The following is a 17,917-nucleotide window of genomic DNA, read 5'->3' on the forward strand; positions in this document are numbered from 1 at the left end:
AAGGTGAGGCAAAATATTAAGTGAGAAAATGTGACAAAAATAGGGCAGAGGAAAAAGAGAGAACAAGATAACATCCTCGGAGTCTGCTTCTGCACCTGCAGAGAGGGATATAAAAAGAACAGGAAAACCAGTCAAAGAAGTACCACAGGTACAAACAACCAGTCAATGACAAATACGCATTGTTGTTTAACACAAGATGTATTTAGTGACAGACAAAGCTAATTACAGGGTTTATACTTATATATAAGTGTATCTGTAAGCATCTGGATCCTTGTATCATTCTTGCATATATTGCCTCATCTCGCGTTCTGAGTTAAATTTCTTATTTCGCTGGTTGTGTTTAAAAAAAATAAAAAATTGAGGCACACAGTACTACTATGAGCCTATAGAGCTGCACAGTTTCAAAAGGGGATTCTCAGTCTCTGTAGCCAGGGGGGTTTTCTCTCACCTTCTGTGGTCAGATTCTAGTGAACAAAGACAACACTGTGGAGGTGGCGCCCTGGGCTGTTTTTCCTTCAATGGGTTATGCTCCTGCAACTAACTCAATCAGTGAATTATTGTTTCACATGCTTGTTTATCAGCCAGCTACAACTCCTCTGGACTTATAAATATGTCAAGAAAAATATTCACGTGATTGATTGAACCAACACATTATCGGCCATGTCACTTGCTATATTTCTGGCTTCATTGTGGAATCATTAATCCAAGCCACGTGAGAATATGGCAAAAGGGTTGTGTAAAGATATGTGCACAGAAGACAATGTGCAATTTCAGCATTAGATGGATATTTTTTTGTCTGCGTCTGGCATGGTCAGATAAAGTTTACTCTTTTTTTTTATTATTATTAAGCTTTATCAGTAAACGGCATGTTTATATAAATCTATTGTTTAGACGGCGCTGAAGTTGCAGTGCGAAAAATCAATGTGTTATTTTCTCTCTCAGCTGGTTCCCTTCGCTGTTGGCCCTGATTTATGTATAGAAAAGTCTCAAAAAGAATTATGGTCCCCAGAGCAGTGTTGCTAATAGCCCATGTAAAGGGACTTGATGTCGGCTTGGAGCCGGTGCCAACAGAGTGTGAGTAAGGGGAACTTTTTGTCAGCATACGTTATGCTGTTAAAGCGGTGATAAATGATGAATCTTGCTTAGGAGCCACATTTAGGACCAGTTTTTGAAGAAAAAACAAACAAACGTCAAGCTAAATATCTTTTGTAAAGACAGTACACCAGCAGATAACATGAACACACATATTTTTTTAAAACCACGTATATTGAGGCTTATGATGTGGCTGGTGAATGAACCCCCGAGGTATGATTATGACCTCCGATGCAGCTTTTCTTCTGTATTCATCTGACCTGGCCATCACATTGTCTTTCATATATATTACTTACATGCTGTTGTGACAGGCACGTTTGTTTTGAGGGACAGGTAATTTAAAGCATGCTCTTACAGTAACCAGCGCACTGTTGGTGTCCTTTCATTCATAGCAGGACTCCTGGTGGGAGCAACAGTGCTTGGGATTTTTATTCTCCAAATAGACTTGTTATTGGTAACAAGGTTCCTCCAAGGTCTGGATAAACTGGAATTTGATTTAAACCTTAAGCATTGTTAAGTATGGGGGAAAAAATAGAATAAGATAGAACAATTAAATTTATCTTATTGCCAAACACATCCATCCATTCATTCAAACCTTAGAACAGAAAATCTCTCTTTAAAAATCAAAATAAGGCAGAAATCATTTTAGCCAGTTTAGATTTATGGCTCCCTTCATGCTTGTGGTCGGCAACTGTGATCAGATCAACGTGGAAAAGGTTAGGTTACCTAATTAAAGGCTTAGATGCATATGAATGGTTATATTAAGCGTTGTGGGGATAATGAGGGTTGCATATTTGGGTGTCCCATCCACAACCTCAAGCCCAGAGACGGTCCTAAGCGTCTTGTTCTAGGAATGTTTGATGTGGGTCTTATCTGCATTTTAAAGGCCAGCTATAGGCAGGTGGAGGAGGATGGGTTCAGTCATTATTCTGACTGACAGCATTTATGCTTCCGAGGGAGCCGCTGATGCAGACAGATTAAATAAGGAGAGTGATTGGCCAGAAGGAGATTTATGGCCAGCGAGTGACAGTTAACATTCACCTTGTGTTTTTATGGACCTGGCTTAAATATGCAAAGCTGTGTTTCACGTACTAGAAGCTAGAACCCATTGGGGTCTTCAAAAACTTCATTAAGGGTTCATCAGGCAGCACCTGGGAGGTTAAAAAGAAATAAACAAACCACAATGTTGCTATGCATACAGTGCCTTGAACTCTTTCTCATTTTTCAAGCTTGTTATGTGATTGACAAAAATAACACATACTTGTAAATGGAAACAACAGAATACATGATTACACAATCTTACAAATAAAAATCATAAAAGTGTAACATGAAGACCTATGAAGTCCCATTTGTAACTTGTCATGTAGGTAGGGAAGCTATTCAGTGTTGACTGTAAAAAATGATGAACACAGTTTAATTCTTAGAGAAGGTTTGTTACAAGCTGTAGAAAACTGAGGTAGAGGTTCACCCTCTATTAGGGCAAAAAAATAACCTAAGCATTAAGCCATAGCTATGATTAAATAGTCTAGATCAAAGCATGCATGTGTGATAGAATGATAGTAAATAAAAGCTCAGACCAAAATCCATAATGTGAAAAATGTACAGGTATATCTTTGAAAATTGCTTTAAACGTATGTCCTGGCTTTTTTATGTGCTGCTTGTTCTTATCTGTGGGATATTTTTATTTTATTTTATCTTCTGTATTTTTTTGCTGAAATGTACTAAGTGTAAAAAAAAAAAAAAATCCTGAAATGTTATCTTGTGTATATGCATTTTAAAGTCCGTCCTGATTACCCAGAGTAATATGTCTGTATTATGTGGTCCCTTGGGTTTGAATCAAGGAAGAAATACTGTATGTCTTTATTTTTTTTTTTAAATGGATGAAAACAACATGATTATTTATATCGATGGACGTCATGCTGTCATTCATATGTTGTTGTGTTGTTTTTATTATTTGTTTATTCATCCTAGCATTTTGTGTTGTTTTTTTGTTTCCTTTTTAGTTATGTCTGGTAAGTTGAAATGTCACCCGTCACCTTTTCACCACCCTGACAGAGACAGGAAGGTGTAACAACCCCCCCTTCATCCTTCACCCATCACCTCTCCACCCTTCAATCAGCAATCATGTGTCTGTTGTCATGGGAAACTGTGACAAAAGGACATTAGTGGGTAAAAAAAAAATCACTCATCTTGTGCCTCCAAGGTAAAGCTACATCATTTCATTCTTTAGTTTATTTCCCTCCTTTTTAAGGATCGACCCCCCCCCCCCCCCCCCCAAAAAAAAAAGAAAAGAAAAAAAATCACCTGGTTCTTTTAGACAAATTGTTTCTCTATCTTAGGTGACAGTTTTCAGATTGCATTCTTGTATATACAGCTTCTGTTTAAAAATAAAATATTTTTAGATATGTATTTAAATATGTTTTAGTGTTTGAGGACACATTCAGAGTGCGTTTACCTGCCTCTTGACCTCCCTGCTCAGGCTGTTTGTCCTTTCATGAAAAACCTGTTAAACCATTGCCACCACAGAACTAAATGCTTGTCATTTGGCTATAGTGGCACTTTTTACTTGAGCTGGAATTGGTCATTAAGATGCATGAAACCAGCATTCTGGTGAGGCCTACACTATTGGAAGTTGTCAGCATGGACAGATGGCTCAAATTTATTCCCCATTTCCATGTAAATTTTAATGGTCCATGGCTTTGCACATGCAAATGAGCAGTATGAGAGTAACTATTGTTTTTTTTTTGGATTCGTTGCATTTATTACATGTCTACATTTTGGATTTAAATGCCATACTGTTCAATCTGCATCGTGCTCGCCACGTAAATAGTTGAAAGTAAGCCGGATAAAATTTGAATACAAGCAAATTTCTTTTGTCTTTCATTCAAACAATGCTTGGATGCATACTATGGTATGTTTGCCTATTCTCTGGTTAACCATTTGCATGGCTGTCCTGCAGTGCCTCCAGCATTTGTGGTGAGACCGAGGAACCAGGTGGCTGGAGTTGGGAGGACAGTCACTTTCCAGTGTGAGGCCACGGGGAACCCACAGCCGGCCATTTTCTGGCAGAGGGAAGGCAGTCAGGTAAGGGGAAGAGGCAATAGTTAAGTATTTGCATTTAAACTCTAATTTAATTAATACCCCCTTATTTGGTCATATGTTTTTTCACATTACAACCACCAACTTCACTGATTTGGTTACTCTGGAAATGTATATTTATTCATTTATTTATTTTATTTTTTTTGGGGGGTGGGGGGTACTGCAATAGTAAGTGGGTTTATTCTTCATTTTATTTGTAATGGCAATAAAATAAATCAAAATCATTATATATATATATATATATATATATATATATATATATATATATATATATATATATATGTGTGTGTGTGTATGTATGTATGTGTGTGTACTGGTCTGTCACATGACATCCAATTCAAATATGCTGAAGTTTGTGGCTGTAAGAGAACAAAATGTGGAAAAGTGCAAGGGGCTGGTATATAGTTTTTTTTAGACTTGTAAAAGCAATATTAGCTCACCTTGGTGCTGTCTTAGTCAGACCTTCTGTTTTGTTTTCCTTACAGAACCTTCTGTTCTCCTACCAACCACCACAACCCTCCAGCCGATTTTCTGTGTCTCAGACCGGGGATCTGACCATCACCGATGCAGAACGCTCTGACATGGGATACTACAGCTGCCAGGCTCTGAACATAGCTGGCAGTGTGATCACCAAGGCCCTGCTTGAAGTTACTGATGGTAGGAAATATGCTTCTTTTAAAACTACTATCCAAACTTTTCTGTAAAATCCATCAAACTCACTCTGGAAGAACATTTCATGTTTCATTTTCTCCTTGTTTGTTTTGCTATTATGTAGTAATGTATTTAATCAAGACAAAACATTCCTTTCCAAAAACAAGCATGCACACTTGCCTTTGGCAACATTGCAAAAGGGGTTGGGAAATAGCATACAATAGCATTTTTCTTGCTGTTTGTTTTATATGTATTTCCATGTTTTTCTTTATTAAATTAATCATAAGAATAACACTCAAAAAGAAAATTGCTTGTAAAAAGGACCAGAGCACTCTGGAGTGGTCAGATTTCATAATCAAATAACCAAAAATGGTCACCAGGCCAGCTTCAAATGAGCCCAGTCCTACCAGTTAGCCCCACTATGCATGCATATGCAGTGAAGCCTATGTCGCTGCAATCGTTTCCGTCAAAACCAGAGGGAAGAAGTAAGAAAAAAATCCAGCCATCTGGGAGATAGAAAAAAAAAGTTTTTTGACAAAGCTAAAGTAGAACAATACAAGCAGAATACAATATTTGCTCATTTTATGTGTAGAAAATATGTGCAGAAACCAATTAGGTTGAATCAAACAGAAATATAAAAAAGATTTGTACAAGTTTAGGTTCTGTATGACCATAACCTTCAAGGCAAGGCGAGGCAAATTTATTTGTATAGAACATTTCAGTACAGAGACAATGCAAAATGCTTTACATGATTAAAATACAGGGGGAAAAAACAGAATAAAAGCAAGTAGGAATAAAATGTAGAAACAAAATAGACCATGGAAAGATAGAAACTAAAAGCAAACATTAAAAACAGTTGGACTATAAAGTGGAACTAATGATGTTTCAGTAAAACTGGAACAGTCAAAGGCAATCCTAAACAAATGTGTTTTTAATCTTGTTTTGAAGGAAGATTAAATCACTGTTACTTTAGCAATCCGCAGCACTTTGCATCATAATTTGGTGTAATCTGTTTCAAACACATATGGTTTAACCTCTTCTAAGCCCCAAATGCGGCAGGATCTGTAGGCGTCTTTCAGCTGATGAGCTTGATTTCTATTTTCTGTGCTGCCATCAACTTGAATTTATACAAAGTCAATTAAACTGGGCTTTTAAGTGCTAGTTATTACAGAACATTGTGTTTTGGAAACCCTGAAGTGAAAATCCAAACATGTATTACTCAGCTGTGTTATTTTCTGGCAGTGTACATTGTTAGGGAAGGTAAAAACAATACACCACTGAATAAACTCTTTAAAGACCATTTCTACGTGCATTGAAGCTTGTGAGAAACCTAATAGCACAGACAAATAAGTTAATATATTGGATATATTGGAATTTTAAATAATCTAAAGCTTCTGTGTATAATACAGTTCATCAGAAATATTGTGGTGGTGCTCTAAAGCGTATTACAATCCGTATTGAGGTTTGTGAGGTTTGGTCTGGCCTGGTCGGAGTGTTCCTGTCAGGAGGTTTAGACTCTCTGGTGCCTGTGCATCCAGACCGTGGCTCACTCTCTTGCTGCTCTGGCTTCATGCTGGCTAATGTCTCCTTCAGTATTCCATGCTTGGCTTGCTGCTGTCTAACGTTGGAAGACCGCGGCCATGTGGTGAGGTCTGGACTGGCTCCTCTAATTACGCAGCTTAGCCAATCGCCGCGTGGACTAACTTTGCCCCGCTTCCACCAGTCCCACAGATATCTGGGCAACTATCATTCCATCCATGACACACCTAGATTCATCTCCTCATTTACCAAATGTCCCTCCTCATTAAAGGCCTACTACGGAATGCTCTATCTCTCGGCCCGCACTTCTATTGCTCATTCTGTCCTGCTCTCTGGATAATAATAACAGTTATTAAAGTGAGCGGGCCACTCTGAGGCCAACACTTCTCCGCAGGCAGATCTGGTAATAACAGGTCATGCTGACAGTGTTTTAGTAATTGTACCATTCCTTACACAAAAGCGGAGACAAAGCAGCCGCAGATTAAACCGCAACACGTTTCCAAAGATCTATGCACACGTACATACATCACTGTATGTTGCCTTACTCTGTGTTTGCTATTAATTTGAGCTTCCCTCCGTGAATGTAATTTGCAAGTAAATCAGAAGGGTAGACAGCAATGGTCATCAGTAGGGCTATGAATAATAATAATGACAAGAGGGACGGCGGAAACGCTGTGTAGGAACATGATGGATCGCACACACAGGCCAGAGCGTATGAAATAAAGTAAATTTATTAAACTTTCTCCTTTACATCTTGTATTTCCGTGGGCTCGCTGGTCTCGGGTAAGCGCTAAAGCACTCAAACTGATGAGATCCTACATATTTTGTCCTGCAACTGGTTCTGGAGTGTTTATTTTATTTTTTTCCCATCATTCAAATATCAAAACGTTTAGTTCTTTCAGGACATGATTGCTGTGACTTCAACTCGTTTTACCATTTAAATGATAATGTTGAGAATTGACTAAACTGTTTTATTTCCATTGAAATGAATGACAAAAGCTTTTGAATCAGTCGTGTAATTTGTGCTCTTTGAGGGTTCACTAGTTTCCCTCGACTTTCAGCTGGAAACACAACTCAAACTTTAAACGGGTCAGAAAACACTGGACTATGACCAACTCCTTTCTCTATTTAATATCCTTTATTGCTTTTAAAGAATACCAGGTTAGGATTGATGGAATTTTAGGTCACAGACTACTTTTTCCTGCCAAAAGCAAATTACATCCCTCTCTTTAATTCAGCTGTGCTTCTACATCCCTAAGGGAATTTTAACAAATTCTTCCTACTTCCACAACTTTAGCAATAAATTAACAATTTATAGATGAAAACCTCCTCAACCCCATTTTTTTGGTCTGGTTTCAGCATTTCAGAAAACGACAACAGTCAAAATTCAGTGGTGGTATTAGTGTACTGGTCTCGGACAGCTTTGCTGCTTCAGGACCCGGATGACTTGTGGTAATTCGGGTTTATACCAGAACATTTTGAAGAAGAATGTTGGGTTACTTCAGTCTGGCTGCGGAACTGGGTTCTGTAGCCAGACAATGATCCAAACCAAACCAGCAAGTCAACCTCTGAATGAGCCGGGAAAAAAAAAAAAAAAAAACTAAGCAAAGGTTTTCCAATGGCCTTGTCAGATCTGAACTTAAATCTGAACAGTTTGCTGTGCCATGACCTTAAACATGATGCCCATGCAAAAAGAAAATGTAGTTGAATTAACCAGTTCTATTTATTTAAAACAAATCTGGCTTTTTGTGTAAAAAGGCAACTTCAGCAGGAGGTTTAATGCTGGTTGTACACAAACACGCATGTATGTAAATGTCAATTCATTAATATCATGGACGTCGTTCACCACTAGCTCACTATATCTGTTTTATCAAAGGTTTACTTCTGTTAGAATGTTACAAAAACTGAAAATATTGATTGCCGTTTAACTTTTAAAATTATCCCATTGCGTCATTACTGTAAGAAACTTTTTACCCGCTCAGAAACATCTGACACTTGAGGTTTGGCTTTTCAGAATGCTTACGCTATTTAGAACAGATTAGGACAGATTACTGTTCTGAGGTTCTTTTACTGTTCATCATCTATTTATGCTCAAGTTCAGCTTTTTGGTGCCAGTCAGACTTCCCATTCAGTTAATAGCATTCACATAGCATTTAGTCAAGAAAAACAATAGCTTTTTCTAGATTTCAGCCGTTTAATCAAAAACATGCTTTATGTCTGTGCCTGTTTTAGCCTTGATGCCCACTAGTTGAACACCCATGGTTTACGCAGGCTGTAGTGGCAGGAAGAGTTTCAGCATCCCTGTGTGGATAACATTGTCTGTTCTGACGAGATGTTTTTAAGCCAATTTTTTGCCTCTTTGTCGTGGCGGGGTGGGGGGAGCGTTCCTGATTTGTTGACTGCTAATGCCGCGATTCGTACCGCGAGGCGTCTGCTTGAAAAAGCAGCAAGGCTCTTTATTTTAATTTGCCGCTATTTGTTCAGCATCAACGCCTGCTGCTGAATGATTAGAAAACGGCTTCCAGTTCCTAAAAAAAAAAAAAATTGGCTTAATTCCTCTCCTACAATCCACACGCTTTTCACATATTTTATAGAGCTGCATGCTTTTTGTTCAGGGCTCACTTTTCTCTGCATTTCGTTTGCTTTCTCCCACCTGAATATAATTGACTGAATCTGTTTCCTTTCAACTGACTACACCACATTAGCAGCTTCCACGGCTTCTGGTAATTGCCCATTTTCTTTCCTCTCTTCCCCAGTCGTGTCAGACCGCCCGCCACCAGTTATACGACAGGGGCCGAGCAATCAAACAGTGGCGGTGGATGGAACTGTGGTCCTGAGCTGCGTGACATCTGGCAACCCCACACCCACCATCCTGTGGAGGAAGGATGGCGTTTTAGTATCCACACACGACTCAAGGGTCAAACAGTTGGACACAGGCGCGCTACAGATACGATATGCAAAGGTAAGACAACTGGTTGCAAGTGATGTGGTATAATGCGGTGCCTTGGGGAAACCAGCCATATACCTTGAACTTTTTTTCATACTTTTTAACATGATAGCCAGGAAAATGCCTTTGTTTCAGCACACAGTGTTTGCATGCAGGTTCGATTTTGGTTTAATCTGACCCGGCTACTTACACCTTCCGCGTCCACCATCTCCCATAGATGCTTTATGGCTAATGGAAAATATGATTTTCTATCATCAATGCCTTTCTTCTTACCCCTTCTCCATAAAGGACAGATGGATAGAGTGCCCTGTCAACAGAGACTTCCTTCAAAATTGTCGACTTCTGCAGCTGCTCTAGAATTACCATTGCGCTCATGTCTGCGTCTCTCATTAATGCTGTCCTTGCCCAGCCTGTCAGGTCAGGTCAGGTCGATGGCCGTGTCTTGGAAGGTTTACTTTCCTGGGATGGAATAAACTATTCTCAGTTACATCTTCAAATCTGGGATCTTATTTCATAACCTAAAGCCGCTGTACGCTTCTGCACGACTTTCTCCCCGACCCGTCTGCTGTGTTGTTCGTCACAATGCCGTTTGTTCACTAACGAACGTCTAAGGCATTCACAGAACATCTGTATTTGCAACTCCATTAAATTACACGCAGGCGGTCTGTATATCATAATTAGATGACTTCTGCAGGTAATTGGTGTTACTGGATGTCATTTAGAAGCATCGGAATCACTCGATGGATACCACACTTCAGATTTTCAATGTAAAAAAAAAAAAAAAAAAAGTGTTAAAGCCATATCTAATTTTTTTTGCTCTGTGTTGGTCAATAATAGATTATATGAGGAAATGTGTAGCTGTGATGTGACAAAATGTGAAAATGTCAAAGTGATATAAATACTTCTGCCAGGTAGAGTAAAAGAGGATGCTTTTCTCGCTTGGTTTTTCTATTACAGTCGTAAGTTCCATTCCAGTGGGCTTCAAAGTTGTCCGTGCTCTATCCATAATGAGCTTGGCAAACCCCTGCTGGTTGGTAAATAAAGCATGTGTTTCTGCCAGCAACCAGCTCTCTGTGGGCTGTCAGTCAGTTGTCGAGGGTTTGAAATGGAGGCTGTGAAGTCGAACACTCTGCAGCTCCTGTCAGTCGGCGGCAACAACAGCGGGTTTTGTGTGTCATTCCGCGTGCGTCCGTATGTTCGGAGGCAGGCCCTGTGATGCAAGGCGGAGGCGAGCAGGGGGTTCTGACGTGTCTTCCAGATTGAGGCGTCGAGGGGTCAGAGTTCGTGTCAGTTTACTGTGTTCTGATATATGCTGGCGTGTCTCACCGTGACAAGATTGCAGCGCGATCGGGACGCTATTGCGAGGCAGGCAGGAGGCGATGCATCTGAATCGTTCTTGAGCCGAGGCAGAGGAAACTCTGCAGGCACTTTACATTAATGAACTTGTCATATCTCCCAGACAACGCTTTAATGAAGACGTTTTTGACACCTTGGGTAATTTATTTCCTTAATATGGTTTCAGGAGTGTTGTTTTGATCAAATTGTAATAGATTTCCTTCCTAGCGCACCAAAAAATATACACCTTGGGGACATTTAAGAGAACATGATTATATTTTGTTATTCAAACAATTTATCTCTTTCTGGGTTTTTTTTTTTTTTTTGCAGTTTGTTTTGCTCTGCACAGTAGCCTTTAGGAGATTATAAATCACCAACAAAGAACAGCAGAGTTATTTGTCTTGCAGGCTTTTCCTTTAGTTAATAGTGGGGATTTCTTTCAAATGCATCACTTTGAAAACAGTGTCTATTACTTTGCTAAATAATGGCTACCTTTGTTTGCATTATTAGAATTTTAGCAGACTGAATATAACAGAAGCTCATCAGTTATGAATGACTTTGAAGTAGATCATCCTGTGGGGCTTTTACACTGCTGGTGGTACTAGTTTATTGGTTAAAGGGAAACAAATAATGAATCTACCTTCACCTCAATTCAGCTGCTAGATGGCCATAATTTGGTGTTCAAATAGAACATATGATCCTAAACACACATCCAAACTGGGTTTGAAACTGGGAAACAGGCTAATACATCTGGCACCTCCTTCCTAAAACTCTTTTGAAAAATAAGGCCTATGAAGAAAATCTGGGTCGAAATTCCTATTCTTTAAATTGTATTATGAAAACGTATTTAATCCTGAGAAAGATACAGTTCAATTAATTATAGGCCCAAATCAACAAGACACTGAGGTTGATGATACATTTATGAAAAATTGTTCCTGGATCTGTCGTTTGGAATGCAAATGAAAACACACTATTACTAAAAGAAAATCAAAAAAGATCACTTTTTCAAATAGGTTTAAATTTTAATCGGTCAACAGTCATGTTAGCATGGACCTACATGTCCAAATGTACAGGGGACCCCAAACTACCTAGTCCTACAACTCCCACCACAAACCTCAAAAAAGAAAATGCTCCAGTGCAGCAACACAGGCGTTCAAGACATTCATCAGCACGAACGAGAGCCCACCCTACAGTTGAGCTTCCTTTGTCGGGTAGTCCTGAGTCCTGATTGGCCAGTTTAAATTTCCCATCCAATCAGAGCTCAAAGCACCAGCCAGTATTCTGAACCTAAGGAGAAAATTAAATAAGGGAATAGGGGAAACACAAACCCAGTCTGCCAGACATGTAACACCTTTATTTTTTTAGGACAAAGCGACACAACACAGAGAAAAAAAGCCTTTCATTAGTGTGTAGGCTAATGCTCTGAAAATCTTTCCCATTTGACTGGAAATGTTCTGCCATTTGGCCTTTCCAGCTGTTTTTCCCCCCAGTTTTGCCATAAAACAGATGATACTGAGATTATCAGACAGTGGCAGCTGCCTGCGACAGACTTTATTTGAATATTAATTGACAGAACGGTGATAGTGAGTGAGAACCGAGGTAAAGCCTACATAATTTGCATTTAACCAAATGTCCTTCCCCCTTTCTCTTCCAGCTTGGGGACACAGGCACCTACACCTGCATCGCCTCCACTCCTAGTGGAGAGGCTTCGTGGAAAGCCTATTTAGAAGTTCAAGGTAAAACAAAAACACTGCAATGACCTTTTCGGCCCCAAAAATTTTTTGATTTTAGATCACTCAATAAAATCAAGAAAAGGGGTTTCTAGTGATTTTCACCTCAATTTTTCCTTTGTTTCTGTTCTGCACTTAGAATTTGGATCTGTAGTCCAGCCAAACAGACCAACCGATCCAAACTTGATACCCAGTGCGCCTTTGAAACCCGAGGTTACAGACGTTACCCGGACCTCCATCACCTTATCCTGGAAACCGAATCTCAATTCTGGAGCCACGCCCACTTCCTATATCATAGAGGCCTTCAGGTGAAGATTATCGGCCATGTTACCCATGAACCAGTTTCCGTTTGATTTTCATCAAATCTAGTTTCCATTAAATGATGACTTCCATTGTGCGTCCACAGCCATGCATCGGGGAGCAGCTGGCAGACCTTGGCAGAGCATGTGAAAACTGAGTCATTTGTACTGAAGGGCCTTAAGCCCAGTGCGGTCTACCTCTTCTTAGTGCGAGCAGCGAATGCCTATGGCCTCAGTGATCCCAGTTCCATCTCGGATGCAGTGAAGACACAAGGTAGGAGCCATCTTCTTACAGAAGCAAAAGTATTCATACCCTGAGTGAGAATCATGCTTTATTGGCCAAGTTTGTGTGCCCGTTTGACTCCGATTTCACATCCTCACAGTACAGACACTATCTCTAACTATATAAACTTCAAAAGAAATAAAGCGAACACATACAATGTGTGTGTGTTTGTCTATATGTGTGTATAGACTCAATATTTAGGTTAACATGTTTTGTCACGTTACTACCACAATCTTCAATGTATGTTATTGGGTTTTAATTCTCTGCCAAGTGCAACATAATTGTGAGGTGGAAAGAAAAAGTGTAAAAAAGAAAAATCCCCAAAAAAATAATAATTGCCCACTGTTATGTGCAAAATAGCCAAAGCTCATGCAGATTGGATGGAGAACATCTGTGAATATAAATTTCAGATCTGGACTTGGATTCTATAACACATGCATGAGCTTTGATCAGGTCGATGTCCTGCTGGGTAAGTGAACCCCTGCCCCAGTCTCAACTCGTTTGCTGCCTCTAACAAGTTCACTTCTAGGATTGGCCTAGATCTAGCTCCATCCATCATCCCATCTGCTCTCACCAGCTTCCCTGTCCCCCATGGGGATGGTGTATTTAGGGTGTTTTATGCCACAGAGTGTTTTTTCATGTAGGCTAAGAAGTAAAATCTTGGTTTCATTTTACCAGAGCACCTTTTTTCAGTGTTTGTTGTGCTTCTTACAAAGCACATGTACGAGGTGCCTGCCCTCCACATGATGCAGCTACTACTGCATTTCACCATGAGGGTCATGTGAGGGTATTTTTTCTTCACTCAACGTGGTAGTGTTATTTTTTTCTAGTTTTTAAAAAAAAAAAAAAAATCTAAATCAGCTTTTTTTTTCCAAGTTTGTGCAAACAAGGGGCTTTTTTATTACTTTGATTCCACTTTTTTCTCAATGAAGACATTCAAAATACAGTGGCTGATATGACAAAATCCTACCAATGGCCTAGAGAGGGCTGGACTGAAGAGCACGGTAGCAGGCTTTGAGCACCAGAGCAATACAGGCTCAGATCTACCATATCATGCAAGATCCCAAGTGCAGGCTATACAATGAGGCCTCAGAAACCACCCAGCACATCAGGGTGTAAGACACTAGCAGGGAAGGAATGCATGGAATGCCATAACTAAGTGGCTGGTATAGTGTACAGAAACATCTGTGCAGAATACCAACTGGACACCCCCAGGTCAAAATGGGAGTAACCTCCCAAGGTGGTGGCGACAGAGCTAAGATTCTGTAGGACTTCCAGATACAGACAAAATGTTATTGACCTGTAGCCATTCTGATGTTTCCTTCCCGAGTGATGGAAATATCTGAAAAAAAGAATACGAGAAACTAGAAAAATACCAAGGGCTCAGGGAAGAACTAGAAAGAGCCTGGAAGGTGAAGACAACAGTAGTGCCCGTGGTCATTGGAGCACTCAGGGCAGTAAAACCCCGCTCTAGAGAAGTGGCTCCAACAGATATCTGGAAAAACATCAGACATCTCAGTCCAGAAGAGCACAATCTTACGAACAGCTAAGATCCTAAGAAGAACCCTCAAGGTCCCAGACCTTGAGGACCCGAGCTTGGAGATTTGACTTTTGGCAAGCTCCAAACAAGACTTCCTGTGTCTTTCTTCTTGCCACTCTTCCATATATGCCAGATTTGTTGAGTGGAAAACTAATACGTTTCAAATTAAAAGTATCTCTGCAGCTCCTCCAGTGTTACCATAGGCCTCTTAGCTACTGCGCTGAGCAATGCCATCCTTGATTGGTCAGTTTAAGAGTGTGGCCAAGTGATGGTGGATTTCTCAGCGCTCTGTAAAATGTTCAAACCTGAGAATATATTTTTTTGTTGTTAGTCTTATAACTACAACCTGGCTAGTCCTCCAGAACACTAACCCTGCCCTTTCTGCTGTGTTCCCTGCTGCTTTGAATGCAGTTCGCTATTAATGGTTTCCTACTGAGGCCTTCACAGAACAGCTGTATTATACGGAGATTAAATTACACACAGGTGGACTGTTTTGTTACTTTTGAAGGCAGTTGGTTGCTGTGGATTTTATTCAGGCCTATGTTTTAAAATATTTTTTGTAAAAAAAAAAAAAATGTTAAGACCCTTCCTTTCCACACAAAAATTATATTTTTATAATAGTGTTTAAGTTTGTATTTTTAATGTGGCAAATGTGGAAAACTTCAAAGCTAAGGAGTACTGTATGCAGGTAAATCTGACCGTTAGTTGAAGCTATTCTTTTTTTTTTTTTTTTTCCCCTCACACAGACATCCCTCCCACCAGTCAGGGTGTGGACCATCGACAGATCCAACGAGAACTCGCAGATGTGGTCATCCACCTTCACAACCCCACCATCCTCTCATCCTCTTCTGTCAGGGTGCAGTGGACAGTAAGTATGAACAGTGAAAACTTCATCAGCAGCTGTTTTTTTCGTCTAACATTTGTGACTTAAAGTGATCTGACATCTGGTCCCTGAAGGCCTCCAGGTGATCCTGATATACTCAGTTTGTTATACAGTTTAAGCTGAGCTTATGTACCAACATGCAACCACCCCTATGCAGAGGATGGAATCTGTGGGAAAAAAAACCCTCTGTAACATGGTCCAAATGCTCCCAGTGTCCATCTGGCATCAGGCTGAACTGAATGCCAGAAACTAAGAATCTGCAGCTTTTTTCCACCCTAACCACACCAAACCTCTGGGCACCAGCCGTCTTGAAGTACTGAGTAGCAGTTGTGCCCGGTACGGATTGGAAACATTTGACTGTTAAAACAATACGACTGAGAAGAAAGAGATGGCCAGCTCACGCTTTTAGGTGGAAATGACAACCAGATGTTGAACCGGATAGGTGGTGAAGTACAGCTGGGAGCTTATGGTGGTGTTTCTGTGCTGCTGCAAGCTGAATATGGGGTATTAATGGGCTTCTGTTACTGATCACCGACGCAATAACGCTAAACATCCCGCAGTAGACAGTAACCTGCTGGATGAGTCATTTGATGGTGAAAACGATCCCAGTGTTGCCTTTCATTCTGACAAAAGGGCACCCTCCCTATTCCCAGGTATTATAGAGTGCCAGAGTGAGTGATGAATGGAGCTGAGGAAACGTGAAAATGATTCTGACATGTCAAGACTGATTTAAAACATCAGTACCTCCAGTTACTTTGTCTCGCTGGAATGTTCCAGTAAAACACATGTCCAGAGGAGGGCTGACATTGTCGTTAAGCGACAGTTTCCTCCATTTTGTTACCGACAAATGTATTCCCAATGTGAAATATCTTGGTTTTAACATTTTCCTTTGTGCTGTGGTACATGCTTGTGCAGTTTTCCGGCTAATGAAGACCACCTGAGCTGGCAGCGTTTTTATAGAGGAGGGGATAAAGAAATCAGTAAAAGCTTTACAAGCCAGCGCTGCCTCCTTTCCAAAAGGGAACCGTAGGGATATTATCGGTCCGGTTAGTTGTTGTTTTCATGAATTCTGCTGCAACGCAAAGCAACGTTTGTTAAGCATTGATTGAACTAATAAAACAATCCCACCTAATTTTGCTTTTTTACACTTTGTTGCAACGTCACATGCAGTTTTATTGTATTGTGCAGTGTCAACATTGTGTTCTCCCAGAACAGATCCTCCTCGATGTTTGACTTCAGCAGTCATTAGCAAGCAGAACAGGATGAGACACGCTGCTCTGAGAGCCTGGGCCCTATTTAACCAGCTCCAGACTCGGAGGAACCTTTGGCCGATGACCTCATAGTGCGGTTTGCACAAATCACTGCTGCTCCAAATGGCGCGTAGACACAGTCAAAAACAGGAATCTGGATGAACAGATGGGTGATATGATGAATTAGTATCCCACTCCATCCTCTGGCTGGTGAATAAGTGACAAAGATTGATATTTATTCTGTTGTGCCACACTGATTTTAATTCTGGCATAATTTTCATTAAACCTTCTCACAATTTGCTACATTAAAACCAGCAACTTTAATGCATTTTTGGGGGAATTTTATGTGGGACGTGAAGAACAGTTATGCATAGCTGTTAAGTAGGAAGAAAATATTTTTGACAAATGCAAATCTGTAACGCTTGGACTCCATATGAATCAGCTGGAGTCAGTTGTTCACTCAGACAGGTTGTAAAACTGAAAGTTGTTGAGCATTAATTTGTTACAATCAAGCCTGCAAGCCTTTTGGGGGAATGCCTACCCTCAGCTTTGCAAAAATCGACGCTCAAATTTCTGCCAATTCTTATTTTATTTTTTTCACAAAAATAATTGGTCTCAAGTCTTTTGTTGCTTCTACCATGATTTATTTAGGCTTATATCCTGTATTTAGCACCATCAATATTCCCATCAACTCTAACTTCTAGCTTCAGTATCCCTAAATAAGAAAAGTATGCCCGCAGCATGATGCTGCCACCAGTAGGTTTCATTATAGACACCTGGTTTTGGATATAAGCCTAAGGGTGTCATGTGACCAGACAACCTTCTTCTACATGTCCCCTTCATAGCTGGTGTTAAACTGCAGGTGGGACTATCTGTGCCACCTTCGATAATGGCCAGATTGGTGGAGTGCACAGCTAACAGATTCTCCCACCTGAGCTCTGGATCTCTGCAGCTCCTCCAGGGTTACAATGGGCATCTTTGCTGCTTCTCTGATTAATGCTCCCCTCTCCTGGCCTTTCAGTTTAGGACTGAGCGGTCTGGCCTGCATTGAATATAAATGCAGGCCAAGCTTTCCATGTTTTTATTTGTGAGGGAAAAAAAAAACAGAAATCCATCAATAATGTCCGTTCCCCCTCACAATTATTCATTTCTTTGTGTCGGTCTACCACATAAAATCGTAATAAAATGCTCTGAAGTTTGTTGTTTTAAAGTGTCAGGATGTGAACGATTATCATGGGTCTGAGCGCTTCTTCAAGCATCTCCATCTTT

At 40.2% G+C, this 17,917-nt stretch overlaps 1 protein-coding gene across 10 annotated transcripts in view; it reads left to right on the top strand.

Annotated features, from left to right (window-relative positions):
• The window catches only part of robo1 (roundabout, axon guidance receptor, homolog 1 (Drosophila)), a 494,194-nt gene that overhangs the window by 434,322 nt on the left and 41,955 nt on the right, over nt 1-17,917 (top strand). For 9 of the 10 annotated variants that reach the window (XM_036149998.1, XM_036149997.1, XM_036150000.1 and 6 more), the window contains 8 exons: nt 3,096-3,104; nt 4,052-4,176; nt 4,677-4,848; nt 9,138-9,343; nt 12,318-12,399; nt 12,533-12,701; nt 12,800-12,966; nt 15,262-15,383. In XM_036149998.1, coding sequence (XP_036005891.1) covers nt 3,096-3,104; nt 4,052-4,176; nt 4,677-4,848; nt 9,138-9,343; nt 12,318-12,399; nt 12,533-12,701; nt 12,800-12,966; nt 15,262-15,383 — 1,052 coding nt within the window. The remainder of the gene's footprint in view (nt 1-3,095; nt 3,105-4,051; nt 4,177-4,676; nt 4,849-9,137; nt 9,344-12,317; nt 12,400-12,532; nt 12,702-12,799; nt 12,967-15,261; nt 15,384-17,917) is intronic. The other variant, XM_036149995.1, reaches the window with a different exon arrangement.

This window comes from Fundulus heteroclitus, chromosome 18 (assembly GCF_011125445.2).
Source record: "Fundulus heteroclitus isolate FHET01 chromosome 18, MU-UCD_Fhet_4.1, whole genome shotgun sequence".
NCBI classification, from domain to species: domain Eukaryota; kingdom Metazoa; phylum Chordata; class Actinopteri; order Cyprinodontiformes; family Fundulidae; genus Fundulus; species Fundulus heteroclitus.